This window comes from Phascolarctos cinereus, unplaced genomic scaffold, assembly GCF_003287225.1.
Source record: "Phascolarctos cinereus isolate Bilbo 61053 unplaced genomic scaffold, phaCin_HiC Scaffold_2;HRSCAF=192, whole genome shotgun sequence".
Lineage (NCBI taxonomy): Eukaryota > Metazoa > Chordata > Mammalia > Diprotodontia > Phascolarctidae > Phascolarctos > Phascolarctos cinereus.
Window position 1 is genome coordinate 269,612,346 of NW_027555625.1, and position 25,659 is coordinate 269,638,004.

The 25,659-nt window shown below is 42.7% G+C and overlaps 2 protein-coding genes across 2 annotated transcripts; one reads left to right on the forward strand and one right to left on the reverse strand.

Annotated features, from left to right (window-relative positions):
- Positions 1-1,445: 1,445 nt before the first annotated feature.
- POLE3 (DNA polymerase epsilon 3, accessory subunit) lies at positions 1,446-5,039 on the reverse strand. Its single transcript, XM_020965497.2, has 4 exons — positions 4,817-5,039; positions 4,624-4,709; positions 3,280-3,398; positions 1,446-3,053 (listed from the first exon to the last, which is right to left on the reverse strand). The coding sequence occupies exons 1-4, from the start codon at positions 4,880-4,882 to the stop codon at positions 2,881-2,883; spliced, it is 444 nt and encodes a 147-aa protein (XP_020821156.1). The 5' UTR covers positions 4,883-5,039; the 3' UTR covers positions 1,446-2,880.
- Positions 5,040-5,164: 125 nt separating this feature from the next.
- CUNH9orf43 (chromosome unknown C9orf43 homolog) lies at positions 5,165-19,984 on the forward strand. Its single transcript, XM_078150036.1, is given in 11 exon segments — positions 5,165-7,058; positions 7,157-7,301; positions 12,677-12,764; positions 14,080-14,204; positions 14,863-14,962; positions 15,461-15,621; positions 16,234-16,375; positions 18,125-18,206; positions 18,476-18,591; positions 18,958-19,042; positions 19,245-19,984. Coding segments are annotated over 11 exon segments (1,443 nt in total). The 5' UTR covers positions 5,165-6,859; the 3' UTR covers positions 19,445-19,984.
- Positions 19,985-25,659: the final 5,675 nt, after the last annotated feature.

The following is a 25,659-nucleotide window of genomic DNA, read 5'->3' on the forward strand; positions in this document are numbered from 1 at the left end:
AAAGAATTAACAGGGCTGAATGGGAAGGGAATTTTGAGGTAATAATTTCAAATAATTTTCAAGATTTGAAAATATTTAATCAACAAAAGCAGTATCATAAAGAACATAACTGCTGAGCTATTTCTGGTACTTGAGGAACACCTACTGGCCACCCAGGGTGCTGCAAAACTAATTTTCTTTTTTTGTCTTTTCATACTGTATTTAAATATACAATTTCCACAGCAAAGATGGCCTGGTGGTAGCCAACAGGATGGAACCATTCCCTAGCCACACACAGAATGGGCCGAAGGAACAAGTAAATTTTACTTTGCCCCCCCCATGCCCTCCCCCTCCCCTCAAATAAGGGGACCTTATGATATGTTGCTTGCAACACATCTCAACACAGGATAGTAAAGAATGTCTATTTTAGCAGTAACAAAGGCAGGTTGGACAGTTGCAGTCAGGATTCATAACTCCTTGAAGTCAACAAAATGTCCCTGATCTGTTCAATGGGGCTATTCTGTGGCATTTCTCATTAGAAATTTCTGGGTGGAGTCCAGGAAGGACTGAGGATCACCATGAAAGACAGTCTGCCAGCACCTGGAAAGAGCTGAGTATAGCTGCTCATGAAACTGGAAGCAGCAGCACCCAACAGAGTCTGCTTTGTGTCACCCACTACTCAAAAAGAGGGGAAGCAAACCTAGTGAATCTTTCACACTCATGGTCCAGGCAAAGTCCTTAAAGGACAGGCCTCCTCCACTGCATGGCTCCTGATGGGGTGCTGGGCTCCTCACCCAAGAGAAGCTCCTCTCATTGTAAGTAATAATCAATCACAGCAAAGGAAGCAGAAAAACCTCCACAATCGGCGGCCCCAGCCTTTAACCCAGCTCTAAAGCCAATGGCTCCTTCAGTGATGCAGCTGCTGAGGACGCTGTTCTTCCAGTCAGATTTTCCCTGACAGGATTCTACCAGACACTTGCTACAGGAAAATATGGCCCCCACAATGGCAAAATTTTTGAGATAGGACATTCCTCTCTCTATCCCATATCTTTAAGAACTTCTCTTGCAGTTGGTGTTTGATAGGGATACTTTGGGTCAAAGCCCACCATTTGTATCAATGCCAGCAGTGAACACTCCAAAAGCTCCTCCCGAGACACATTCCCTGACACAGGCCAGGGAGGCCTTGAAGGCACAGCTCTCCATGGCCTTCTCAATCATCTTCTGTTCCTCAATCTTGGCTGGGCTCCAGGAGCCACCTGTCCCCCACCAGGTGCTGCAGGTTCATCGGCCACCTCTGGCACCGAGGCTGGGAATCTGGCTTGATCCTGCCTCGGACTGGACTGCTCTGCCAGCAGGCCTGCAACACTCATTTTCCATAGTTCCCATATTATAAAATATGGAAGATTCAATAAAGAGGTCAGTTCTTTCCAAAAAGTCACCACAAACAGACGTGGAATAGCAAAAGGTAACAATTTAAACAACATTCTTTATTTATACAAACCACTATATTTCCCTCCTCCAAATGTAGAGAAATGAGATTCTTCCCTCATTTATCAACAAACTTGTCCCTATAATCCATTAATGATTAAATGGTAGCAGATTACTTTGTTCACCTGTCATACTCCATTTGGAGTGGGGTTACTATTAGTATTTTTTAGACCAAAAAAATTAAGACGGACTAGGGGGAGAAGTTGGCAAGAACCTTTACTCCCAATTCTCAAGGTAGCTCTCTTAATAAAGGGACTGAATGTGGTCACTGTGGGAGCCCCCTCTAGCTAAACACTACCTGGGAGTGAATGGAAGGGGAAACCTAACAAAAGATGAAGGCCCCCACCAAAACCACTTTAGAAAAGTGGTTTACTAGAATTATATTCCTAAGCATTATTATATTTCATTAACAGTTATTCTATCCAGCTGTCTTTAAAAGACAAGAATCAGAACTTTGGGATTGGAAGAAAACATTACATTTCTTAAATTAAGCTGGATTGCAGGTCACAAGTTAGCAAAGCAAAGAACAGTCTGGAGAGAGCGACTGTGTTGTACCTGGAGGAAATGAATTTCAGAGCTTGCCATTTGTTACATAAAAAAGCCAAGTGCTTACAAGGATGAAATACTTGTGAGGTTCACTACAAAATCAAAAGTAAAGGGACTACACATACAAGAAGGTCTGCTTTCAAAGTTTTGTTCAGGAGGCAGGGGAAGGGAAGAGAATTTTGAGGTGAAATGCCTGCTTTATATCAGACCCAACACTCCACCAATATAGTGAAGTACAAACTTCAAAACAAAGTGCTAAGTAGGGGGTGGCAAATAGGGACCAACTTCCAAACTCAGCAAGAGACTACAGGAAGGAAGACTCAAGAAGAGAAGCTAATCAGTTACAAACCAAAGGCAGAACCTTGCCAAAAGTTACTTTCAAAGTGATGAAAGTTGCGGTCTTTAACCCCAGACTTTTTGGACAGCCCCCCAAATCCAGAGTGGTTCCATTACTCTTTCAATGAGCTATATAGTCAATCTATCACAGGAGTTCAAACCTCTCCAATTTTCAGCTGCCTCTACAGCCCCTAAATAATAGATAGCATGAAATTTGGGTCATAAAACAGGAAGTGAAATATATGAATTTTCTACATTTTTCCTATAAAAATTTGATCAAATGGCAATTCATAACCTACCTTGTCAAAAGGTCACAATTTACGGATTATGTTAAATGAAATGAGAAAGACCTCATTCAGAAAAACTCTGGTTTGGGGATTATTCAGGAAGTATTCCCAGGTCCTCATATATCAGCATTCTTAGCAGTGGAGGAAAAGGCCACAGAATTCTCTGTCAAACAGTACAATGGAGGCAACAGTGTCGAACCCCAAGTTTCTTATCATCTGACTCATTCTTTCCATTGTCAGCCTCTCAATTGTCAACCTCTTCTTCTTCATTCTGCTCCTCCTCTTCCATTCTTTCATCATCTTCATCATTATCATCTTCCCTGATCTTGTCTTGCTCCTCAGAATCTGTTCTTTTGTCTTTGTCCTTCTTTTTTTGCTCTGAAGCTTCCTTCTTACCTTTCTGTTCACGCCTATATGCTAGAAATAGAAGGAAGCCATCATAAGGCAAGGCTAAATGAACAGAACCAAATTATCTTATTCTAACAGCTTATTCCATTTCAAAGTGGAGAGGCTACTCGATCCAAGACAGGTTCCAATGAAGATACATCCAATACTCAATACTATATTAAGTCCATGTGGTTAAATCACATGACCATCATTTTTACCAAGAAGTTTAACTTGGCCCAAATACAAGAGTTGTTACCATCTAGTGCTTCTTTCAAAGGTGAAATGAATCGCTGAAATTCCATCTCTTCCATTGCTGATAGCACATCACCAGCATTTAGGGTCTTCCGTTTTCCTTTCATTGCAAAGTTGTTTGCACTTAGAAAAAAAAAGGAGAAATGAATTATCTTGACCAATTCCTACCCCAAGACAATTAACAAGAATGTATAAGCAAATCTGATCACCTGACCAAACCCACTTCTAGGGAGAGTACCTGTAGCCTCAAACTTTATGTAACCTGTACTTACAAATCCCAATTACTCTAGTCTGGGAAAGAAAGTGTGAAAGATACCAGGTACAGCAATTTTAAGCCATGTGGAAGGAACTTGGCTACATCACAAATGTGCTTTTCATCTTTCCAACTCCTTATTCTACAAATATAGAAATAGAAGCTGAAGCCTAAAGAGAAGCTGACCTTTGAGGTCAGACTAGTGGCTCTCCCCTAAGATCACTTCAGACAGTCCATGATGTCAACACTATTTTCATAACACGAACACATTTAAATTTCTAATACAGTCAACATTGATAGTAATACTTTGCTCCTACAGAGGACTAGGGGTGGTGAAGCTCACCTGAGGAGGCAGCATGGCATTGTGGAGGGAGTATCAGAGCTGGACCAAGAGTAAAGACAGCCAGCTGGGTTCAAGTCCTAATTCTGTTAATTGGTTGTGGGACCTTCAACAAGTCTTTTCATCACAGCCTCTGTGAGATCAACTTGAGAATGAGGAAGCTCTACTTGATTATCTCCAAACTCAAGTCAACCTACATTTCTTAAGACTGAGCTAAGTGCTTAAGAGAGAGTCTGTCACTGGACCTATTATGATTTCACTGGGATAGGGCACTCTCAGTTCAGGAAAACTTCCACTCCTTCTCTAAACTTGTTTTAGAGGTTAAGTGACTTGTCATGGGTCTCACTCCCAAGCTATGGGTCAGAATCTGGACCTGATCCCAAGTCTTCCTGGTTTCTGGCTCTCTCTCCATGTATAAGCCAAGCAGCTCTTGGGGATACAAAATCCAACAGAAAACCGTCCCTGCCCTCAAAGAGCTTACATTTCTGTGGTGGAAATACATGTACACAGATACATAAATACCAAAAAATAAACTGATAAGGGTTAACTAGAGTTAGGGCGGAGAAAGCTTCTTGGAGGAGGCGGCCAGAGGCTTGAGGAGAGCTGGGGACTTAGGTGAGCTACGTTCCGGGCACCAGGGCGGGGGCGCTGCGGGGAGCAGAGGCCCGACAGCCCCGGGTAAGGAAGGGCAAACAGTCCCGCCGGGCTCCGACCAGCGACCCGCCCGGGGCCCTCCTGGGGCCCGAGCCTCTCACCAGGACGTGGCGTACAGCACGAACACGCTGGCAGCCCGGGAGATGGCGCTTCGGGCCTCTTTGGAGATGTTGACGCCGTCGGGGAGCTACAAAGGGGAGACGGCACCGGGATTAGTGGGGTGAGCTCCAGCTCCGACCCCGGCCCCGGCCCCGGCCCCAGTCCGGCCCCCGGCCCCGGCCCGACTCCGCTCACCGCCTCCTTGATGATCCTGGTGATGACGGCGTTGGGAAGGTTCAGGTCCTCTGGCCTTTCCGCCATGGCCACCTCGGCCCTCGTCTCCCCCGGGGGAGCCCCAACGACTTCGCCGCCGGCCTCCGAGATAGGGCGGCAGTTGCTCCCGGGACCTACGCCGGTCGCGTTTCTCAACCAGGGCGCCGCTGCGGCGTCCGTACTTCCCGCCCCCGACCGCGTGTCCTGCCTGGGCTTCCGTTCGTACGCCCCAGCGCGTTCCACGCTCTTCGGGAGCGGCGCCGGCCTCGTGCACGCACGCCTTGCGACTTCCCCCGACGCGTCTTGGCCAATCCAAGGCCCGCTTGGCCCGGCCTGGAAACCTGAAAGCCCCGCCCTTCCCGTGGTCCCCCAGGGTGCAGCGCGCAGTTGCCTAGAGACTCCTTTACTCCTCTCACTGTTGCGCAGACGTAGTGGAAGCTGGGTTAACATATGTCTCAGTGGGGGTGGGGTGCAAGGTCCGCACTGAGGAAGCTCTGGGCACCTTAGTGCCCGGGCAGGGATCCCTCAGATCCACGCGTCCGCATCCCTCCTGGCGGGGTTCTCCGCGCCTCCCCGCCAACCTTTGCCCTTGGCGGTGCTCGCTGACCCTGGGGTGTTGCTTCATCCTGACTCCCAAGTTTGACTCCCGGTCTCTGCTTTCGTGACCTGCCCTGACCTCCCGCTCCGCGGTTCTGTTCCTCCCTATGCCCCCGCCTGACCCTTACTGCCCTCTGTCTCATTCCTCCCCAGCCCTGTCCCAACCCTCCTCTCCTGTGCCCGGTCCACGCCTCGTCCTCTAACGCGTGCCCCGAGCTCCCCCATGCACTCTTCTCTGCTTTCACCCCCACCTCTCCAGAGCACCCCATGTCCCGTACTTCTTCCTCTTACTCCACCCTGGTTTCTGTCTTGTGTTTCACTGTGACCTGTCCCATTTGCCTTTTTGGGACCATACCTGTGATTTCATTGGTGTAGGGAGTTCCTTCTCCCAGTGCGAAACTGCAATTTCCCAGCGATTTATAATCTTAGTTACCCAGAGTCCTGCAGCCGCTATATATTGGAGGCAGGGATTTGAATCCTGGTGCCGTTGACTCTTAGGCCTGCTTTCTATTTGCTCACTCCCCGTCATTGCTGCCCTCCTCTTTTTCTCTGAACTTCCCAAGGTTCCTGAATCCTTTTGTCTTTAAGCTTGTTTGACTCCCAAATTTTGCTCCTTTCTTATGAGAACCTTGGGACTAGGCTTCTGCTTCCTTTGGCTGTAGAAATTTTCCATCGGAGTAAATTTTGGATATTTTAAGTAATACACAATTATTAGTAGCACACACCATTATAGATAGATATTAACAAGTTTATGTTGTGAGGCAAAATGAAATGATATATGTGGAAGTATCTTGAAAAATAGAACATGCCATATAAATACAAGATAATGATATATTTTTACTCATTTTGTAGGATAATAAGATTTAGAATCAGAAGGGAATTTATGGATCCCCATTTGACCCCTTCATTTTACATATGAAGAAACTGAAGTGGAAAGAGGAGAAATTGCTTGTCCAAGGTCATAATTAATAAATGTAGACTCCTTCAAACCCAAGGCCTCTGACATATCCAATGTTCTTTTCACTCTACACCTTGTTTATCTGCCACTATATCAGTATTGTATTAGTTTGGTGGCTGTTTGCAGTAGGGAGCTGACACTTCTCTTTAGTTTGTTTTTTCTTTTTTTGTTTTTAGGCAGTGGGGTTAAGTGACTTGCCCAGGGTCACACAGCTAGTAAGTGTTATGTGTCTGAGGTCACATTTGAACTCAGGTCCTCCTGAATCCAGGGCCAGTGCTCTATCCACTGCCACCTAGCTGCCCCCTTCTCTTTAATTTCACTAAAGATTTCTAAACCCCTCCAATGCTTCTTTTTTTTGAGGTGACATAGGTATTCACAATCAAATTAAGTGTAGGCTACATGTTGCCATGCAGATATAATTATTGGCATTGTGTAATATTTCCTAGCTTATTTAATTCTTGTTTCCTTAGATGGCTAATGATCTTGAGATTGGTTTCTGTTGTAAATCTGTGATAAATATCAGATTGCCAGATGTCAGTGAATGGGATGAGACCACCTGTCCACACCTTGTTTGCCAGCATCCACAGTGTTGGGCAACAGTCCGAAGGCTTCAGAGGGGCCATCCTCGAATTCTTCAGCCAATTTCCAGAGCTCCCAAGAAAAGTGAAGGTGAATTGACAAGGCCTTTTCATATTTGTCCTAAGACCCATATACTTGGTATGTTTGGCCTCTTTCTGACCAGTTTTTATTCTGGTCTGCATTTCTAGATGGACTGCCAACTCTCAAGATAGTAGACTTATCTTTACCTGATTCTTCCATTTTGGCCAAGAGAATCACCGATTCGGTCCCATTCTTCAAGCATCCTACTTCTTTGATTGGAGACTCTAAATTTGAGTTGGATTTACAAAGCAGGTGAATTATCATGAAAATACCAGAAACCTTGTGCCTCAACAATCCCCGGTGGTTATTTTTTAGAGCCATGCCCCAGAATTTGGTATGCCACATTAAGAAAATAAACAATTGCCTTGTCACAGTGGGCCTGCCATGGGAAGAAAGAGTTATCTCCCACTAATGAAATGAAGTGGTGATTAGATATTGAGGCAAAGGAAAGAAATATTTCCCTTTTTAAAAAGAGTTCCAATAGAAATGCTAAATTGAAGTGTATCTGGACAATTGCTGCAAATAGATTAAGAATTTTCAGGATGTTAATTGCTTAGATTACTCTAATTGCTTCATACTTGAAACTGTATTGTAAGCTGTGGAAGACAGAGAGGTGGTTTTTGCTTTCTTGCATGTACTATAGTAACTGGCACATAGTTAACTAGGTACACAATAAATACTTGAAAGTGGATCTCCTTGGAGTCAAGGTATAGGTGTTGGGCCCTTTGATATACTTTATAGTGATTACTTTTTCCTGCTCAGTGGTGCCTGGTGGGCTCTATGAGATAGGGTAAAATTGAGGAAAGAATAAGATCATTTTCAGGTTCTCTAGACTTGAGCTTTGGAGAAAAGAATGGAACACTGCCTCTCCCTCTGTGTGAAGGTGGACATGTGGTTGGCATGCATTCACACTTTTCTCCTGGACTAAAGCTATAGTGTAGAGTTGACAGGAAACTGCTATATCAAGTCATTCCTGTCAGTTCAACTATATTATGTATGTTTTATCTGCCTCTTACTTTCCATTTCTGTAGCTGCTATATTAGTTCAGACCCACAGGGCACCAACTCATGCCAGAGTGTGGCAATAACCTTTTAACTGGTCTCTGCCTCTTTTTCTTTTCTTTTTGCTAGGCAGTGGGGTGAAGTGACTTGCCCAGCATCACACAGCTAGTAAGTGTCAAGTATCTGAAGCTGGATTTGAACTCAGGTCCTCCTGACTCCAGGGCCAGTGCTCTATCCACTATGCCACCTAGTTGCCCCCATTCTCTGCCTCTTTTTTTCAGTTCATCTTGTGTATCTAGCCCAGGTTGATTTTCTTTTTTTTATTATTTTTTATTATTTTCTTTTTTAACTATAAACTTATTTTCAGTTTTCAATATTTATTTCCACAAGATTTTGAGTTCCAAATTTTCACCCCATCTTGCCCCTCCCTCCACCCCAAAATGGCATGCATTCTGAATATCCCTTCCCCTAGTCTGCCCTCTCTTCTGTCTCTCCCCCTCTTTCTCTTATCCTCTTCCCCTTCTATTTTCCTGTAGGGCAGGATAGACTTCTGTACCCCATTTACTGTTTTTCTTATATCCCAGTTGCATGTGAAAATATTTTTTTAAAACATATGTTTTTAAAACTTTAGGTTTCAAATCTACCTTCCTCCCTCCCCACCCACCCTCATTGAAAAGGCAAGCAACTCAATATAGGTTATACATGTGCAGTTATGCAAAACACGTCCATAGTAGACATGTTGTGAAAAACTAACTCTCTTTCCCTTAATCCTATCCTGCCCTCCCATTTATTCTATTCTTTCTTTTGACCCTGTCTCTCCTCAGAAGTATTTGCTTCTGGTTACCCCCTTTCCCAATCTGCCCTCCTCTCTATCATCCCCCTGCTCTCTTGTCCTCCCCCCCATTTTTCTGTAGGGTAAGACAGATTTCCTTACCCAATTGAATGTGTATGTTATTCCCTCCTTAAGCCAAATCCTATGAGAATAAGATTCACTCATTCCCTCTCACCTTCCCCCATTTCCCCTCTACTGTAAGAGAATTTTCTGGTTTTTTTTTTGTGAGATAATTTACCCCATTCTGCCTCTCCCTTTCTTCTTCTCCCAGTATAATCCTCTCTCGTCCCTTAATTTTATTCTCCAGATATGACCCCTTAATCTTCACCGAACCCTGTGCCCTCTATCTCCCTATCTATCTGTCTATCTATCTGTCTGTCTACCTTTATGTACATATAATTTTTTTCTCCAACTACCCTAATACTGACAAAGGTCTCATGAGTTATAAATATCATATTTCCATGCAGGAATGTAAACAGTTCAACCTTAATAAGTCTCTTATGATTTCTCTTTCCTGTTTACTTCTTCATGTTCCACTTGAGTCTTGTATTTGAAAGTCAAATTTTCTATTCAGCTCTGGTCTTTTCATCAAGAATGCTTGAAAGTCCTCTATTTCACTGAATGACCATTTTTTCCCCTGAAGGATTATACTCAGTTTTGCTGGGTAGGTGATTCTTGGTTGTAATCCTATCTCCTTTGCCCTCTGGAATATTATATTCCATGCCCTGCAGTCCTTTAATGTAGAAGCTGCTAAATCTTGTGTTATCCTGATTGTGTTTCCACAGTACTTGAATTGTTTCTTTCTGGCAGCTTGTAATATTTTCTCCTTGACCTGGGAACTCTGGAATTTGGCTACAATATTCTTAGGAGTTTTCCTTTGGGGATCTCTTTCAGGAGGAGATCTGTGGATTCTTTCCATTTCTATTTTGCCCTCTGGTTCTACTATATCAGGGCAGTTTTCCTTGATAATTTCTTGAAAGATGATGTCTAGGCTCTTTTTTGATCATGGCTTTCAGATAGTCCAATAATTTTTAAATTCCTCTCCTGGATCTACTTTCCAGGTCAGTTGTTTTTCCAATGATATGTTTCACATTCTTTTCTATTTTTTCATTTTTTTGGATTTGTTTTACAGTGTCTTGATTTCTCATAAAGTCACTAGCCTCCAATTGCTCTATTCTAATTTTTAAGGAAGTATTTTCTTCAGTAATCTTTTGGACTTCCTTTTCCATTTGGCCAATTTTTCTCTTTAGGGCATTCTTCTCCTCATTGGCTTTTTGGACCTCTTTTGCAATTTGGGTTAGGCTATTTTTTAAGGTGTTACTTTCTTCAGTATTTTTTTGGGTCTCCTTTAGCAAGCTGTTGACTTGTTTTTCATGATTTTCTTGCATCACTCTCATTTCTCTTCCCAGTTTTTCCTCTACTTCTCTTACTTGCTTCTCAAAAATCCTTTTTGAGCTCTTCCAAGGCCTGGTACTGATTCATATTTTTCTTGGAGGCTTTGGATGTAGGAGCTCTGACTTTGCTGTCTTCTTCTGGTTGTATATTTTGATCTTCTTTGTCACCAAAGTAAGATAATGTAGTCTGACTCTTTTTGTGCTGCTTGCTCATAATCCCAGCCAATTACTTGATTTTTAAACTCTTTGTTAAGGTAAGAGTCTGCTTCCAATGTGGAGAATGTACTGTCCCAAGCTTTAGGGGGTTTATATAGCTGTTTTCAGAGATACTTGTAGGGACCCATAAATTTTCAGTTCTTGCAAGGTGGTATGATGAGGGGCGAGGTGTTTACTCCTTTTCTGGCCTGTGCTGTGGTCTATTAGTGACCACAAGCACTCCTTTCTGTCCTGGAACTGCGAGGAAAGTTTTCTGCCCACAGGCACTACAAGCTCCACCATGCCAGCGCCCCTCCTTACCCCAGGACCCCTGTCCAGAACTGTGACCCAGATCCAAGCACAGGCAAAGCAAGAGATTACTGCCTCAGCACCAGCAGAGAGATCCCTGCAATCCCCCTCTGATCAGCCACTCGATTCTCCCTCAGTCTGTGGGCCAGAAGCTTGGGAAGCAGCTGCCCACCCCAGGGTCGTGTTCTCGGGGAACTGGAGCTGAGACCCCACCTTCCTCTCTCAGCACCTCAGAAACAGACTTTTCCCACTGACCTTCTAAGTTGTCTTTGGTATTTGTGGATTGAGGAGTCTGGAAACAGCAACAGCTGCCCGAGATTCAGTCCTCTGAGGCCTGCTCCAGGTTTGCTGTGGCCTGCGCACCACGCCGCGCAGTGCTCTGCTACTAGCCCAGCAAGATGTACCTTTCTGACCAATCATCCAGGTTGTCTTGGGCTGGAAATTTGTTTCACTCTGTCTTCTTGTGGGTTCTGCTGCTTTAGACTGTTTAGAGACATTTTTATAAGTATTTGGAGGGGTTTGTGGGAGAGCTCAAGCAAGTTGCTGCTTTCACTCCATCTTGGCTCCGCCCCCCTGTTGATTTTCTTAAAACACTAATAAGCATGCCTTTCCTCCAACTCAAAAATTTTCACAGGCTTCTTATTGCTTACAGAATAAAGCCAAAACTTGGGTTTGTCATTCTAGGCTCTTCACTCCCTCTCCACTTTATCTCCCATTGTTTTCTTCCCTTACGCTTTAGCTAAACTAGTCTACTGATTGTTCTCTGATCACTCAATTCTGATTTTCACTTCAATGCCTTCAGTTGTATTGTTTATCCTACTTGGCATGTCCTTCTAGGCCTCTCAGCTTATTTATGGCCTATCCTTTTAACAGCTACAACTACAAATTACATTTACTTATTGCTTTAAGACTTACAAAACTCTTTCTTTATGTCAAACTTATTAGGGAGGTATTTTAAATATTCCCATTTTATATGTGAGGGAACCTGAGGCTGAGATCGGAGAATTGCTTTGCCCAGGTCACAAATCCAGTATGAGCTGTGACCTGAATCCAGGTCTCTTGAGTCCAGTCTGACACTCTCTCCACCTCATTGGATTGCTTTTCTAGGCCTAACTCAAGTTCTCCTGTCTCCAGGAAATCTAACTGGATTTTTTTCTTTTATGGTGGTCTTGCCGTTTTCTCAGAACTCCTGTAACAGCTAGGTGGCATGATGCATAGAGTGGGCCTGGAGTCAGGAAGATTTATCTTCTTGAGTTCAAATCTGGCTTCCGACACTCACTAGTTTGTATATCCCTGAGTAAGTCACTTAACCCTGTTTGCCTCATTTTCCTCATCTGTAACATGAGCCAGAGAAAGAAATGGCAAATCGCTCCAATATCTTTGCCAAGAAAACTCCAAATGGGGTCATGAAGAGTTGATTATGACTGGAATGGCTAAACAACAGCAGTATTCTTGGGTTGTATCTGTTGTTTCATGACCAAAGAAAGCCCTAACCCCTGAAGTATCTTTGCCAAGAAAACCCCAAATGGGTCATGAAATGATACATGATTGAAAATAACTGAACAACAACTCATATACCTAACACATTCTGCCTTTGATTTACCATGCACATTTCCTATCTTCCCAACTAGAATAAGTCTCTTGAGGACAGGGACTGTATCTTATACGTCCTGTGCCCTACACATAGTATGTGTTCCTCACTTGTCTGTTGATCATGATCCATTTCTTTGCCACTGGATTAGGAAGCAGAGAATAAAAAGGGAAACCATAAAACAGTGAAGTATTATGTAGAAGCATTACTGCTGTAAATATGAGGGAGGGTTCCTCCAAGATCTTCCCTTCATTAGCCTTTATTTTCCTCTTACTTTCTCTAATAACTTTTATGTTCTGTTTCAGTTTGGAAGGACCACATTTGTTAGGACTCAAATCTCTGAGAGGCTTCCACGGTCAGGGTGTTGCCCAGAAGTCTCGAAAACCTGTCAAAGTAAGTCACAAAGAAAAATAATCCACATATGTTATATATATGGTATGTCTTTCCAGCTGAGCTGCTTAGCACAGAATAAAATGTATTGCCTTTATTTAACACCCTATATTCTTGGGTGGGCGGTTAGATGGCACCATAGTGCGTAGAGTGCCAGGCCTGGAGTCAGTAATACTCATTTTCCTGAGTTCAAATTTGGATGGTTGATAGCTGCATAACCCTGGGCAAGTCACTTAACCCTGTTTGCCTCATTTTACTCATCTGTAACATGATCTGGAAAAAGAAATGGTAAATCGCTCCAATATCTTTACCAAGAAAACTCCAAATGGGGTCATGAAGCGTCGATTACAACTGAAACGACTGAACAGCAGCAATATTCTTGGGTAGTATCTGTTGTTTCATGACCAAAGAAAACCCTAACCCCTGAAGTATACAGAATCAGTTTGGGGAGCTCATTGATAAGAAGACACATATATATACACACACACAGACACACATGTACATATATATACATGTATACACATATATAGACACACACACACACCCAACATAGGGTCATATGGTGAAATAACTTAGGGTGTCAGGTCCTAGAAGTGGTGGACAGACTGCAAAGAGAACCTAGAAAGGAACACTGCATTTGCTTCGCTAATTATCTGCCCAGCTCCAGAGCTGTCTCAACCCCTGCTTCTGGGGATAACTCCTGGGGAGGATGGGTAATATAATTGGTGTTCATGGAAGGAAGTAGATGTCCACAGGAGCTGACTCAGGTGTGTAAGGATGTTGAACAAACTTGGTGTTAGACTCTGTAGGGGGAAAGTATCATTCACTTAATGGATCACTAGATTTAGATCTCAGTTTAAATCCTGGCTCCATCACTTAATTTGGTTGTTACCTGTATCAAGTTATGTAACCTCACTAAGTCTCAGCTTTTTAATCTATAAAAATGATAATAATACTTTGTCTACATCATAGGTTTGTTGTGAGTTTCTAAGCAGGGAAATATGTATGTATATATATGTGTGTGCATATATATATATAGTGTGAAGTTCTAATGAGTATATATTTATTCATTATATATGCATATATATATAGTGAGGTTCTAATGAGTATATATTTATTCTCTCTCTCTCTCTCTAAATATATGTTGCTCTGTAAACCATAAACCACTATATGAATGTCAGCTGTTATAATTGTTATTGTCAGTCTCCCTAACTGACTCCTATGCCACTTGGGTACTTATTTGGAATTGAGTACCTGGGCCTTATAAGCCCAGGGGGGCAAATTAGCAGTGTTCATATCTTTTCATTTTTTGTTATAGCTCCCAGTGCTGAATTTGAATGCAACACATCTTCCAAAATGTCCAGATGGTAGAAATTTGGTTATGGTATGGATCCCAAATGAACAAGTGAAACGCAAGAAACCTGACCAGAACTATAGGACAAAGTAAGCACTGCTCCTAGCCTTGGGAGTCCTTAGATCTTATGCCTGTATGAAACTCCTAGAGATTCTCTACCTCTAGGTTTCTCTCAAGTAAAGGTTTTGAACAGAAATTAGAATTGCCCTCTCCAACCTTTCCCTCCCTATTTGTCAGGAGTAATCAAAGCTCTGCTTCCTTTAGGCAGATCCTTTCTTAGACTTTTTACCTCAACCCTAAAACCCAATCGTATGTGCACAGAATAACTCCTGAATAGTACTTTTGTATGAAACAAAATATGCAAGAGTTCCACATAGCAGAGAGTAAAAGGGCTCATGGACCTCTGTAGCTGAATCAGGAAAATAATGACTCTTGTGTCTTTTGGGTCTTTCATGCTCTGATTGAGGTATGTTAAAGGTGCTAAACAGTGAAGAACTGACCTGACAGACCAGACCCTGTAACTTTGGTACATGCTTCTACTTAGCAGCTTCTGCGAAGGCCTTACCATTGAATTCAGCTCACTTGGATGGCTGGTGTGAGAGAGAGAAGTCACCACCATTCAACCAGTATTATGAATGAGGCCTCATCATTTTCTGACTAATCATTGTTTCTTGTATTTAAGGTATCTCGGAGTGGGTAGAGAAGTCCCTGGACAGCTTCTAATTCATAGGCCTCTTTATGCTTTAGTTTATTTAGACTGAGCCCGGATAAGAAATCATTTGTACCCTTGAAGATCAGCAAAATTATACCATGCCAGGAGTGGATCAGCAAGAGAGAATCTCAGAAGGTTGTAAATTCTTTGTTTAGTCTCACTGATCAAAGTGTTGATGCTTTTGTTCTATTAGTTTAGATTTTTTTTCCTACCAGTTCCTTTGAGCTCCCACTTAAGGAAAGCATCCAGTAGACGTCCTCCAGTTGGAGTTACCAAACTTCTCTCCATTCCAAAAATCTCTTCCCTTATCTACTTATGTTTATCCATCTGGGGAGAAAAGCCTTCTCTGTAGATCTTTCTAGAAGAGACACCCTTAATTGGTGCCAGGGGAGATGACATAGAGTTAGCTGGCTACCAGAGTGGTGTCAGGGACCTGTTGGAAGGAAAATGGAACAGGAACAATGTTGTAGAGGAAATGAGAAGTTGTGCAAAATAAAGCAGAAATTGTGCTTGGAAGGAAGGGACAAGTTAGGATTAATATCATAAAGCTAGTGTGTTGATTGGAAGAAGTATGAACCCAAGGTGGTGATAGGAAAATGAGGGAGTTGTTTTCACTATTTGTTTCTCTTCAAGAAAAAGAAATCAACAGAAATCCCTACTGGTGGGCAGCCCTGTTCTAGCCAGTTGATGCATCGATGGCTAAAGGTGCCCCCACCATCTCCAGACACCCCACCTTCATATCCGGAATCCTTGCCTTCCTGTACCTTCACATTCCCCAAGCGTTCAGTAATGAGGTAAGTGTCCCTTAGAGCATAGCGTGGTGTAATGATGAACTTGGAGTCAGAAAAACGTGGGTTTGAATCTTCCTTCTGACACTTATTAACTGTTTGACCTTAGGATCACAACCTCTCTCTGATGTTCAAGGTTTTTCCTCTGTAAAATGGGGATAATAATTGCACCTACCTCATAGGATTATTGGCAGAATTGAATGAGAGAACGTATGTAAAGCAGTTGTTGAGTTCTTCTCTTCTTCTTTCCCCTTCCCTCCCTCTCTTCCTTACCTTCCTCTTCCTCCCCCAATCCCTCTTCCTTTTTTCTCCCCATCCTCCTTCCTCTTCTCTGTGAAGACCAAAAGATGAACCTGCTTTTTTTTCTGAGTCAAGGAGGATAAGTACAGTGCATGTCTTCTCCTAATCTGTTTCTACTTTTGCCTTAGGTTGTCAACTGGGCACAGATGGGCAGTTGTATCTCTAGATGGTTTTGCAGACAGAGTGTTGGTTTGTGCAGACCCCTTTCATGGTCTAGATAGGGAAATTTCACTGACCCTTTAGCCATTTTAACCCCTTATTCATATTCTTTCAGAATAGAACTACTGTTTATTCTTTGTTTATCCTTCTTCCCCTCAGCTCTTTGTCTGATGAAGAGAAAACAATTTCAAAGATGGACCAACTGGACAGAATAAGTGAAGAGAACCTTTTTCATGAAGGGCATGGATTTATGTTGTCTAAGACAAAGATGATTCTGGCTGTGCACAGAATAAACCTTCAGGTAAGAGCAAGGATAGCCTGAGGGGAAGATGTTTTTCACTAAGCAGGCTCTAAGGATGAGAACTGTAGTCCATAGCACTGGCAACCTTGTTGTCAGACCTGGTCTTGGGAAGCACCTACTCAGAGGAGCGCTAGCAAAGTAGGAGGGCTGTGTGCTCTTTAAACAGGCTACAGGTATTTATTGATGACCTGCAGTGTTCAGAGTCCCTGTGAGATGTTTGTCCTTAAGAAGTTTACAGTCCAGTTTTGTAGACAAAACATGCACATAAAATGTCTTGGAAGTTTAGAAGTGTGCCTTGTGTATAGCATGAGAGCAGATAGCAGTTTTTCTTCTCGTTGTAGCACAGAAGATCTGTGATGTTGGAGCTGTCCTCGTTCTCTGACATTAGAATTTTAATGGAATTTTACTTTTTTTGCCTGTGGTTTTTCAAGTGTTCGTTGTTACACGGTTTCCTGCCTTTGTTAGAGCATTTAGCATTTACTACTACTAAAGATTTAGACTTTTTTGAGCTCAAAGAGATTTTATAGATTATGCATCACAAATTCTTCATTTATAGAGGAGGAAACTAAAGCCCCCAGAGAAGTTGTTTGGCTGCAGTCACATAGCTAGTTAGTGGCTTAGCTCAGGCTAGAACCCTAACTCCCAGCCCAGCTCTTTCTGTTATACCATGCTGACTGTAGCAAAGGGCATTTTACTCCTGAGATTGGAATGCTGCTTAAGTTCTGTTACTCATGGCAGTGAGTGGGACCTGGTCTGTCTGGAGTAGCCTAGTTACTAATAACAGGGAGTGTATCTTGAACACTTGTTTAGCCAGGGTCATGGAGAAAACCCAAGGGATGTGTTGGAGTTGGCCCTCACCTAAGCTGCTATAATTTAGGCTATGCATTTTCAGTCCAAGGCACCAATAATAACTAAGGACTTCTGTAAGGGGGAAGGAGGGATGACCTGTAAGGTCAGTGATATTTAAATATTTCCAGCTGATCTTGGATAAGAAAAGGGCACAACTAGCACTCTTTCCCCCCAAAAGTTTGACTTCTCCATGGTGGAATGATATAGAAGAAGAAGGAAAAGTGAATCGGCAAATTTAGTTAGGAGAGAGTCTTGAAAAAAGCAGCTAAAAAGGTTTTCTCCTTCACAGCAGGGACAGTGTCTTCTATTTCTCCTGTATACTTTCTGCCACTCTTCCATAATAACACCTACTAGTAGAGTGCACTGCATAATTCTTCTTCAAGGTCTCATCCTGGTGAAGAGGTGACTCTGGGTTCTGGAAGGCTGAGTCAGTGCCAGTCAAACTCTGATAGGCACTACCAGATGGGAAAGGTTTTGGGTTTGGGCTCTATGACAGGCTGGATGTCTTTTTTCTTTTTTTGAGAGGCAGTTGGGGTTAAGTGACTAGCCCAGGGTCACAGCTAGTGAGTTTCATGTGTCTCATATCAGATTTGAACTCAAGTCCTCCTGCTCCAGGGCCAGTACTCTATCTACTGCGCCACCTAGCTGCCTCTAGATGTCTTTTTTTCTGAAGACCAATCTAGTTGGTTCCTGTGAAGTTTGGAGAGGCGTATTCATCATCAGATTGGACATTGTCCTAAAACTTGTTTCCTAAGGCACAGCAGGATTAAATTCTGTGTTTGTACAGGGACAAAATTACAGATCTTTCAGGTATTGAAATGTGGACATAGTGAGGTATGGGTCCAATTTGAATGAGCAAAAGAGCTCATTAAAATTGGAGCTATTCTTATGTTTCTTCAGAGTCCAGTGTTGAGATATCCAGCAAATATAAGAGAATTACATTCCAGAGTGGCCAAAGCAACTCCTAAGCTGAAGAGAAAAGGTAGAGCTATACGGGCTGCCCTCACATGCAGGTCACTTTGGCCCCCCAGAGTCACTTCTCATACATTGTCCTGGTCTACCATCCTGTAGTGTGTGTGAAGGGTGGGGAGCTGGGGTAATAGACTTAGAGGGTAATAGTCTTGGATGAATAATCATGCAGAGCTTTGAATAGGACTCCCCCCTACCCTCTATTAGGCTGCCATCTTGATTATGTTCTGCACTGAGAGAATGGAGGCCCAGCTGCTAACAAGGAGCAAAATGGGAGCTTAGGGATGAAATGTAAGCTGACAAAAGAAGAGTAGTTTGGCTTTCTGCTTACTAGGTCTCAAGAAGCTTACAGAAAGCCAAGCTTTTCAAAGAGTAAGATCCAACAAACTTCAGAGATGGTGGGTGGCGGTGAAGGTGCCCTAGGGATGAAGATGGTTCCTAGGTGCCTCCACCAAGCTTCTGTATAATAGGGGAAAGTTTGGCCCTGTCCTTATTCCAGACTGCCAGAGTATCAAGTGAAGGTGGATATTCTTAAGTACCCAGGATATTTAATTATGGAATGGACACAAGATGGTGAGATGCTCCATGGCCTAAGTGTCTCCTGTTATCTTATCTTAGGGGCTGAGTTTATTTGAGAAGTCATCTTAGTATCCAAGAGTCTTTCAGGTTTCTTTTCTCTCTCATTTTCATATCACACACAGACACGCAATCACACACATGTGAGTTTTTGTGCTTATTGACCCATTAAATCATATGGATTTCAGGAGCTCAAAGAGAAATCAAAGAGCGGGAAGCTTTTGGAGTTAAATCAAGTTTCCATCAATAGCAACTTCCTGCATCAAAAAGACAGTAAGTGGCTGGTTGGGGTGAGACTGTGTAAATGGCAGAGGTTAGGGAAAGCTGAGCACAGGGGGACCAGGATGGAGCCTTCCTCTCTCGGGTGGAGCTTCCCTGGACCCTCTGCCTGGCCTTTCCTTTCCTGCCCTTCTGCTGCTTATGGGGATTTAGGAAAAGACAAAAAGCACCAGTGGAGGATTGATCTTTCTTTCAGGTGTAGTCTCAGCCAAAGAAGACCAGACACAACAGTGGGAGCATGAAGCTCAGGAAGTGGAAGCAGAGGAAACCTCTAAGTCTCCTTTGGCTGTCAATGGAAAGAAGTTGGAGGAGGAACTTCTAGAGCCCGTACAGATTCCTCAGGCTTCTGCTGAGCAACAGGAGGAGCCACCCACCCCACCATCTAGCCTAGAGTGAGAATAGGATATTGAAGATGTCGGTCACACTTGGTCAGCTCCGTCCAAGCCGGTAGCCAGTCCTCTCGGGATAAGATTGACTCCTCCACTTTCCTGTGGGGAAAGTAGTTAGTTTCTTCTTTCTCTAGAGCCCTTATGCAGGCCTGTATGTGACTACTTACCTTCTCTCCCTTCCACTCATTTCTGGTAGATGGCAGGGTGTTAAGAAAAGGGCAGGGATTGAGAATAGGTTCATATGAGCCCAGGAAAGTTGTATTGATGCAGTCTGGATTGTTGTTGTTGAGTGGTTCTGACTTAACGATGAAAAGAGTCATTTTGGGGTTAGAAGATTTGTGTGTCTGTTCTGGTGGCAGGGCGGTTCAGCGTGGGAGTGGGAGGCGAGCAGGGATGCAGGTGGAATGTTTCCTGTAGCAATACCATCTGGTGCCTTCTTTCCCTCTTTCACATAAACCCTTTGGAGTTCTGTTGTCCTTGTTGTTTTACAGGGGGGAGCACAGCACAGAGCAGGGATTTGCTTTGTGAGCTTGTGCACCGGGGTAACTTTCCCACTAACCCTCTGGACGCGCTCCTAGCGGGAGTGGGATCACTATCAAGTAGTGTGAAGGCCCCCTATTTCTTGACACTGGACTAAGCATGATTTAGCAGAAAGAGCATTGACCTAAAGTTTGGAAGCCTGGAGTTCAGATCCTGCTTTTGACACTAGCTTTGTGACTGTGGGCAAGTCATTTATTTAACATGTCTGAGCCTCAGTTTCCTATTCTATAGAATGGGGATAAGAACACAGGTAGTACCTACTTCACAGGATTGTTGTGAGGCTCAGATGAGATAGTGTATATAAAACACTCTGCAAGCTTCAAAAGGCAACTATTATTAAGAAAAATGCTATTAGTGATAATGATTGAAAGAACTCTAGTTTCGCGGGTGCTTGAACTTATATGAAAATTGTTGAGTTTCAAATCAAGTCTATATAGAATTTTAGATGTGGGGGAAATGTTAGAGACTTTACTATAACATTCAGGATGAATTTTGTTTCAAAGCTGGGGAGTGGAGAAGATGTGCTTCCCTGTATTCTTCTCCCAAAGCATGACGTCAGAGTTTGAATGATCATTTAGGTTCCCTGCTCCTTGGCCCCTTATCTTAGAGGTGATCTGTCAGTCCCAGAGAGGTTGGTGGCACAGCTAGGGACTCCGAGATCCTAGTGTCATAGATGTAGAGCTTCGAGACTCCGCTTTCTTGTTTTACAGATGAGGAGACTGAGCCTCAGAGAAGTGGCTTGTCTGGAGTCACACAGGTAGTAAGTGGCAGAGCCAGTAGTTGAACTCATGTCCTGCCCTCTAAATTTGGTGTTCTTTCTGCTGTACCACAGGGCCCAGGTCTACTTGCCCCTGTGCCGATGATATTTCTGCTGAATGATGTCCTTTCACAATTAGCCATGGCAAATATTTTCATCTCAGCTTGTCATCCCTCCAGCTGGAGTGCTCTTCTTATCCCATCTCTCCTTGTTAGTGGCCTTTCTGTGCCATTAATTGGTATATGTCCCAGTTGGAATGACAGTTCATCAGCCTAAAACAAACAGAAATAGGAAGGTACATCTATCTCTTCCCTTCTCTCTGCCTGCCCTTGTCACTACATTCCAAAGCCATACCAAAAGGATTTTTCATTATTTGTGCCACTTTTCAATGATATTAAAGAATCAACTACATTTAATTGAATATTTATGGATCAGGAAAGTGAAATTTTATGTGGGCAGTTTTCCTGATATACTCCCAAGGCTAACCTCTCTGATATTGGAGCTTAGGTGATTTAAGAGGAAATAGAGGAGAATAGAGGGAGAAGGAGGATTTACTGAAGGCCTCTGCATACCCCTCCCCCAACCTTCTGGGTGGGGAATATGGCCCCAGTGTTCTGAGAGGAGGGACAAGGTAACTGTCACCAACTGCCTTGTCCCCACCACAAAGAGTTAACCATCAAGACAAGTAGGCTGTCTTAGGACCAGGGAAATGAGGCCTTAAAGGCCAGGATTATAAGAAGTCTGTCAGATGCTCTCAGCTTTCTCTAAGTACTCAAGTAGCCAAGAAGCTTAGATGACTCAATATGGTTGGGAATTGTCCTAGTCACTATATATCTGAGCTCTGGTTCCCAATATGACTCTTGCGGTTCTAGGATATTTGCCACGAATGGATTACTTTGAACTCTAGTTTGCTGACCTTGTTTCCCAGTACGGATGGGCTGGCATCGAATTGGTCCTACATATAGATGAAGTGTGATTGGGGGTGTTGACATTCTTCACTTCGTCTTTAGTTTTGAGGTAGCATTAACATCTGAAGTGGGGTTTGATCAGTGGGGGTCCTGCGGGAAGGGCATCTGTACTAAATTTGTTTCTCTTGGGAGTTGCCTTTGTTCTTAGTGGAAAAAACTCTATTTAAGAAATCAGATGATTTGGTTAAATGATTCTGAAGTTGTTTCAACCAAGCTTGTGCTAAAACGATTTATGACTTTGTGATGGAACTAATTGGGGTATTTGAGGCTCTATGAAGTCAGAAAGAATCTGGGGAAGAATGTATGTGAAGTTTTCACTTTCAGGCACCAGACCTTGTTTAGTTCATTTTCAGGGGTTGGCCACACAGGTCCTAGAAAGCCTTAAGGAATCAACCCTTCAGTCTTGGTAAGGTAAGGGGAAAAGTTGTAAAGATTTTGTGCATGGTCCCAATGAACATGGTCCCACATTAGTAGCTTTTTTTTGTTTGTTTTGGGTGGGAGCCGGTAGACCAACAGATTGGTCAAGCTGATCAGTAACCACTAGGTGGTGATCCTGCACTACCGAAAGGAAGTTTCTCTTTCATAGAGGCCGCTTCAAGGGAAAGGTCTCTTTGAGGTCTCTAGTTACTTCTAGGACCTTAACTCTAGGATTAGAATCCTGTAACTAGAAGGAACTTCAGCTGTCATCTAATTATCTGTTCATTCATTTGTTCAACATGTTTATTCAATAAATATTTAATTCCTGCTCAGCTTTGTGGGGCATACAAAAATATAAACATTTTAGTCCCTGCCCTATAAGCTTATGCTGAAAGATGGACACAACTAGCTAAAATAATAAAAGGCTCTATATGGCAAATGTCACAGCCAAAGTGCTGTGGGAGTTAAGGTGTAGGTGAGATCGTTGGAGTGATAGGGAATACTTCATGGAAGAGGTGAGATTAAAGCTGGGTGGTTCAGATTATAATAAGTGGGATTGGGGGTGGAGAGGACATTCATTTGGAAGGAATAGCATGAGCATGGAGGCAGGAAAGTATAAGGTCTTTGAGGGCAGGGAATGTTTTATTTTTGTATCTCTAGAACCTATCTCTACAGTATCTTGCATGTAACTGATGCTTAATAAAGTTTTGTTGAATTGGCTTGAATCACAGAATGGTAAATGATTGCTTTGCTTAGAGTTCAGTGTTCTGATAGGGAATAATTCAGGAAAGGTAGATTGGGGCCATATTATTTGGGACCTTTAATTTCTGGCTACGAGTTTAGAATTTATTGGAAGACAATGGGGAACCACTACAAGTTTTCGAGTGGTGGTGGTGGTGGTAGTGGTGGTGGTGAAGGTGAAATAGTGGGAGTGATGTGGAAGCAATACTTGAGTATTTTAATTAAGTGGAGGTGTGAAGGATGGATTGGAGCAGAGTGAGATTTCACTTAGCCATCAGTAATATTTAGGAGGCATTTGAAAATCTAAGCGTGTGTTAGTAAGAACTTTTCATTAGGATGATAGTTGTGGAGCTAGGAGGGTAGGGACATCTATGAGACACATTTACAGGAGGATGAATCCAGACGACCTCTCATGATAAAAGAACAGGGCTAGAAAAAGTAAGTAGAATAAGGCAGAGATCACGGGCTTTGAGCTGGGCTTATGGAGGGAAATGATCAGAAATAACTCAGGAAGAGGAAACAGCTTTGAGGGGATAATTTCAATGTTGACATGTTGAGTTTGTGATGTTAGTGGCACACAATTGGGTAGAAAAGTCTAGCAAATAGCTGTAAATTTGAGACTGGAGCTCAGGAGTAAAGTCAGGTCTGGGAATATAGATTTGGGACTAAGATAAATAATCATTGGATGTGGTAATTAGGGGATCACTGGTAAAGGAAGAGATGAAAATCAGATTTCAAGGAGTGAAAAATAAGTGGTGAGAAAATGAGAGTGGGGAGGTGTAAGATGATCATTCTTCCAAATACAGCTGCACGAAAGCATTCAAGATCTCCAAAAGCATAGAATAAAATTTCCTGCATGAGCTAGAGTTAGTCTGGGACGCTGTGGTCTCTGCCCCATACCACCTGTTTTTTCCTAATACCATTTCTGCTGTTAAAGACTTGAAATGGCCACCATCTGCACAGGAAGCTACTTTAGAGTTGTGCTTGCCCTCTTACATGTATATTTAAGTTTGGTGTCTAACAAAATTGAGAGAAATACAGCTGAGCAGCCCAACCCCTCTAATTCAGTACTTTGAGTTTATAGCAAGCATTCCCATATTATTGTTTTTCGGTAAGTGGAATCCACATTCTCACAGCAAAGAGCAAATGCTAAATTGTTAATAGCTTCCCTAGAATTTAACTCTTGCAATTATCTCAAAACAAAATATTACAGTTTGTGCTAATAAGCACAGATCTGTAAGTGTTCTTTAGTCGCCTGCTTCTCATCCTGGATGTGATATTATTTAAGGTAGAAAAACTTTTCCATTGTCAAACTTAGGTGAGAGACCAGGTAAATAACATCCACACTTAACTCCCAGGAGAAAGGCTGCTTGGCCTCTTACGAGAGGAATACCCAGGTACTTCAATGGATCCCTGATTTTATTGGCTATTCCTTCCACCAGTGCAGATTGCATTCTATTCATGCCTTTTCATCTGGTGTCATTTTTGTTCATGCCTTTCCATAAATGTTCCATGGAGTAACACCAATCTGATGCTTTCCTCTAGGTCTTTTAGTATTTTGTGAATAGCAGTACAACAAGCAAGCTACCCATATATTATTCCTTATTCACATGACGCCTAATCCCTTTTCTATCTTCCATGTCCTTGATGTTATCTTTTATGCTACTCTACTTCTTATGTGCAAATAATAGTCTTACTTACATTATGTGTCTTTCCATGGCCCTTTAGGGCACATGCAATTTTGATTCCTCTGAGAGAGTGATATAGCATGATTTGCATCTATATCACATCAGGGGAAGGATATTGGTATTTGAAAGGTGGGCTTTTGCAGTAAAGAGCAGATTCAGATCATCGAAAGCACTTTGTAATTTCCCAAATGCAGTCTAGCCTTTTCCTCTTCTTCCTATTCAATTCTGGCCTGTTGTCCATTTGCAGTACCTGGACTAACTCACTGGGCTACCTATTTAATTGTTTGGCATAATCTGGGCAATACACATTCTTCATAGTTTTTCCTTTGTTAATTACTGGGCACATCTGTTTTGATGAGGTCATGCCATATAAGGCCTGATAAAGAAACTGGGAATAGCCTGAAGAAGAGAAGACTTGGGTGGGGGGGGGCACGTTAATTGTCTTTAGGCATTTGAAGTATGTGAAAAAGGAATTAGATTTATTCTGCGTATGCTAAAAGGAAGAACTTAGAATAATGGGTAGAAGTTACAGTGAGGAAGACTGAGGCTAATAGAACTATCCAATAGTATAATTGGCTGTCTCAGAAGATGAGTTCCCTTCCACAGAAATTCTTCAAGCAAAGGCTGGTTAATCATTTGTTGGGCATATTGTAGAGGAGATTCGTGTTCAGGTTTGGGTTGACCTAGATGGCTCTTCCAACTAGTCTTCTGTAATTTTCCCTGTGAATCTCGTCAAACTGATAATCCTCTCCATGCAATCAGATCAATGTCATCCATAAGCTGGAGCATCCAGAGCACCTTACCATTAGTGGGGAATCTCACTTCCAATTGGACTTTGAATAGGATGCAGTGACGTCCTCCATGATACTGGCAAATGCCTTTGGCAAACATGTCCTCTTTTTTTATACCTTGCTTGGTATGGGTACTCAGAGGATTGGTAGATTATCTTTATGGTTGTATCTATTAAGTCATTTTGTAGTATGGGAGAGTCTATTCATTGGAAACAAGCTTTTTAGGGCTTTTGTTTTTGTTCTGAGTCATGCCTTTTTGCAGCCAACAAACAGTACACAAAATGGGATCTCCTGTCCTCTTTGTATCTCATTTTATGATC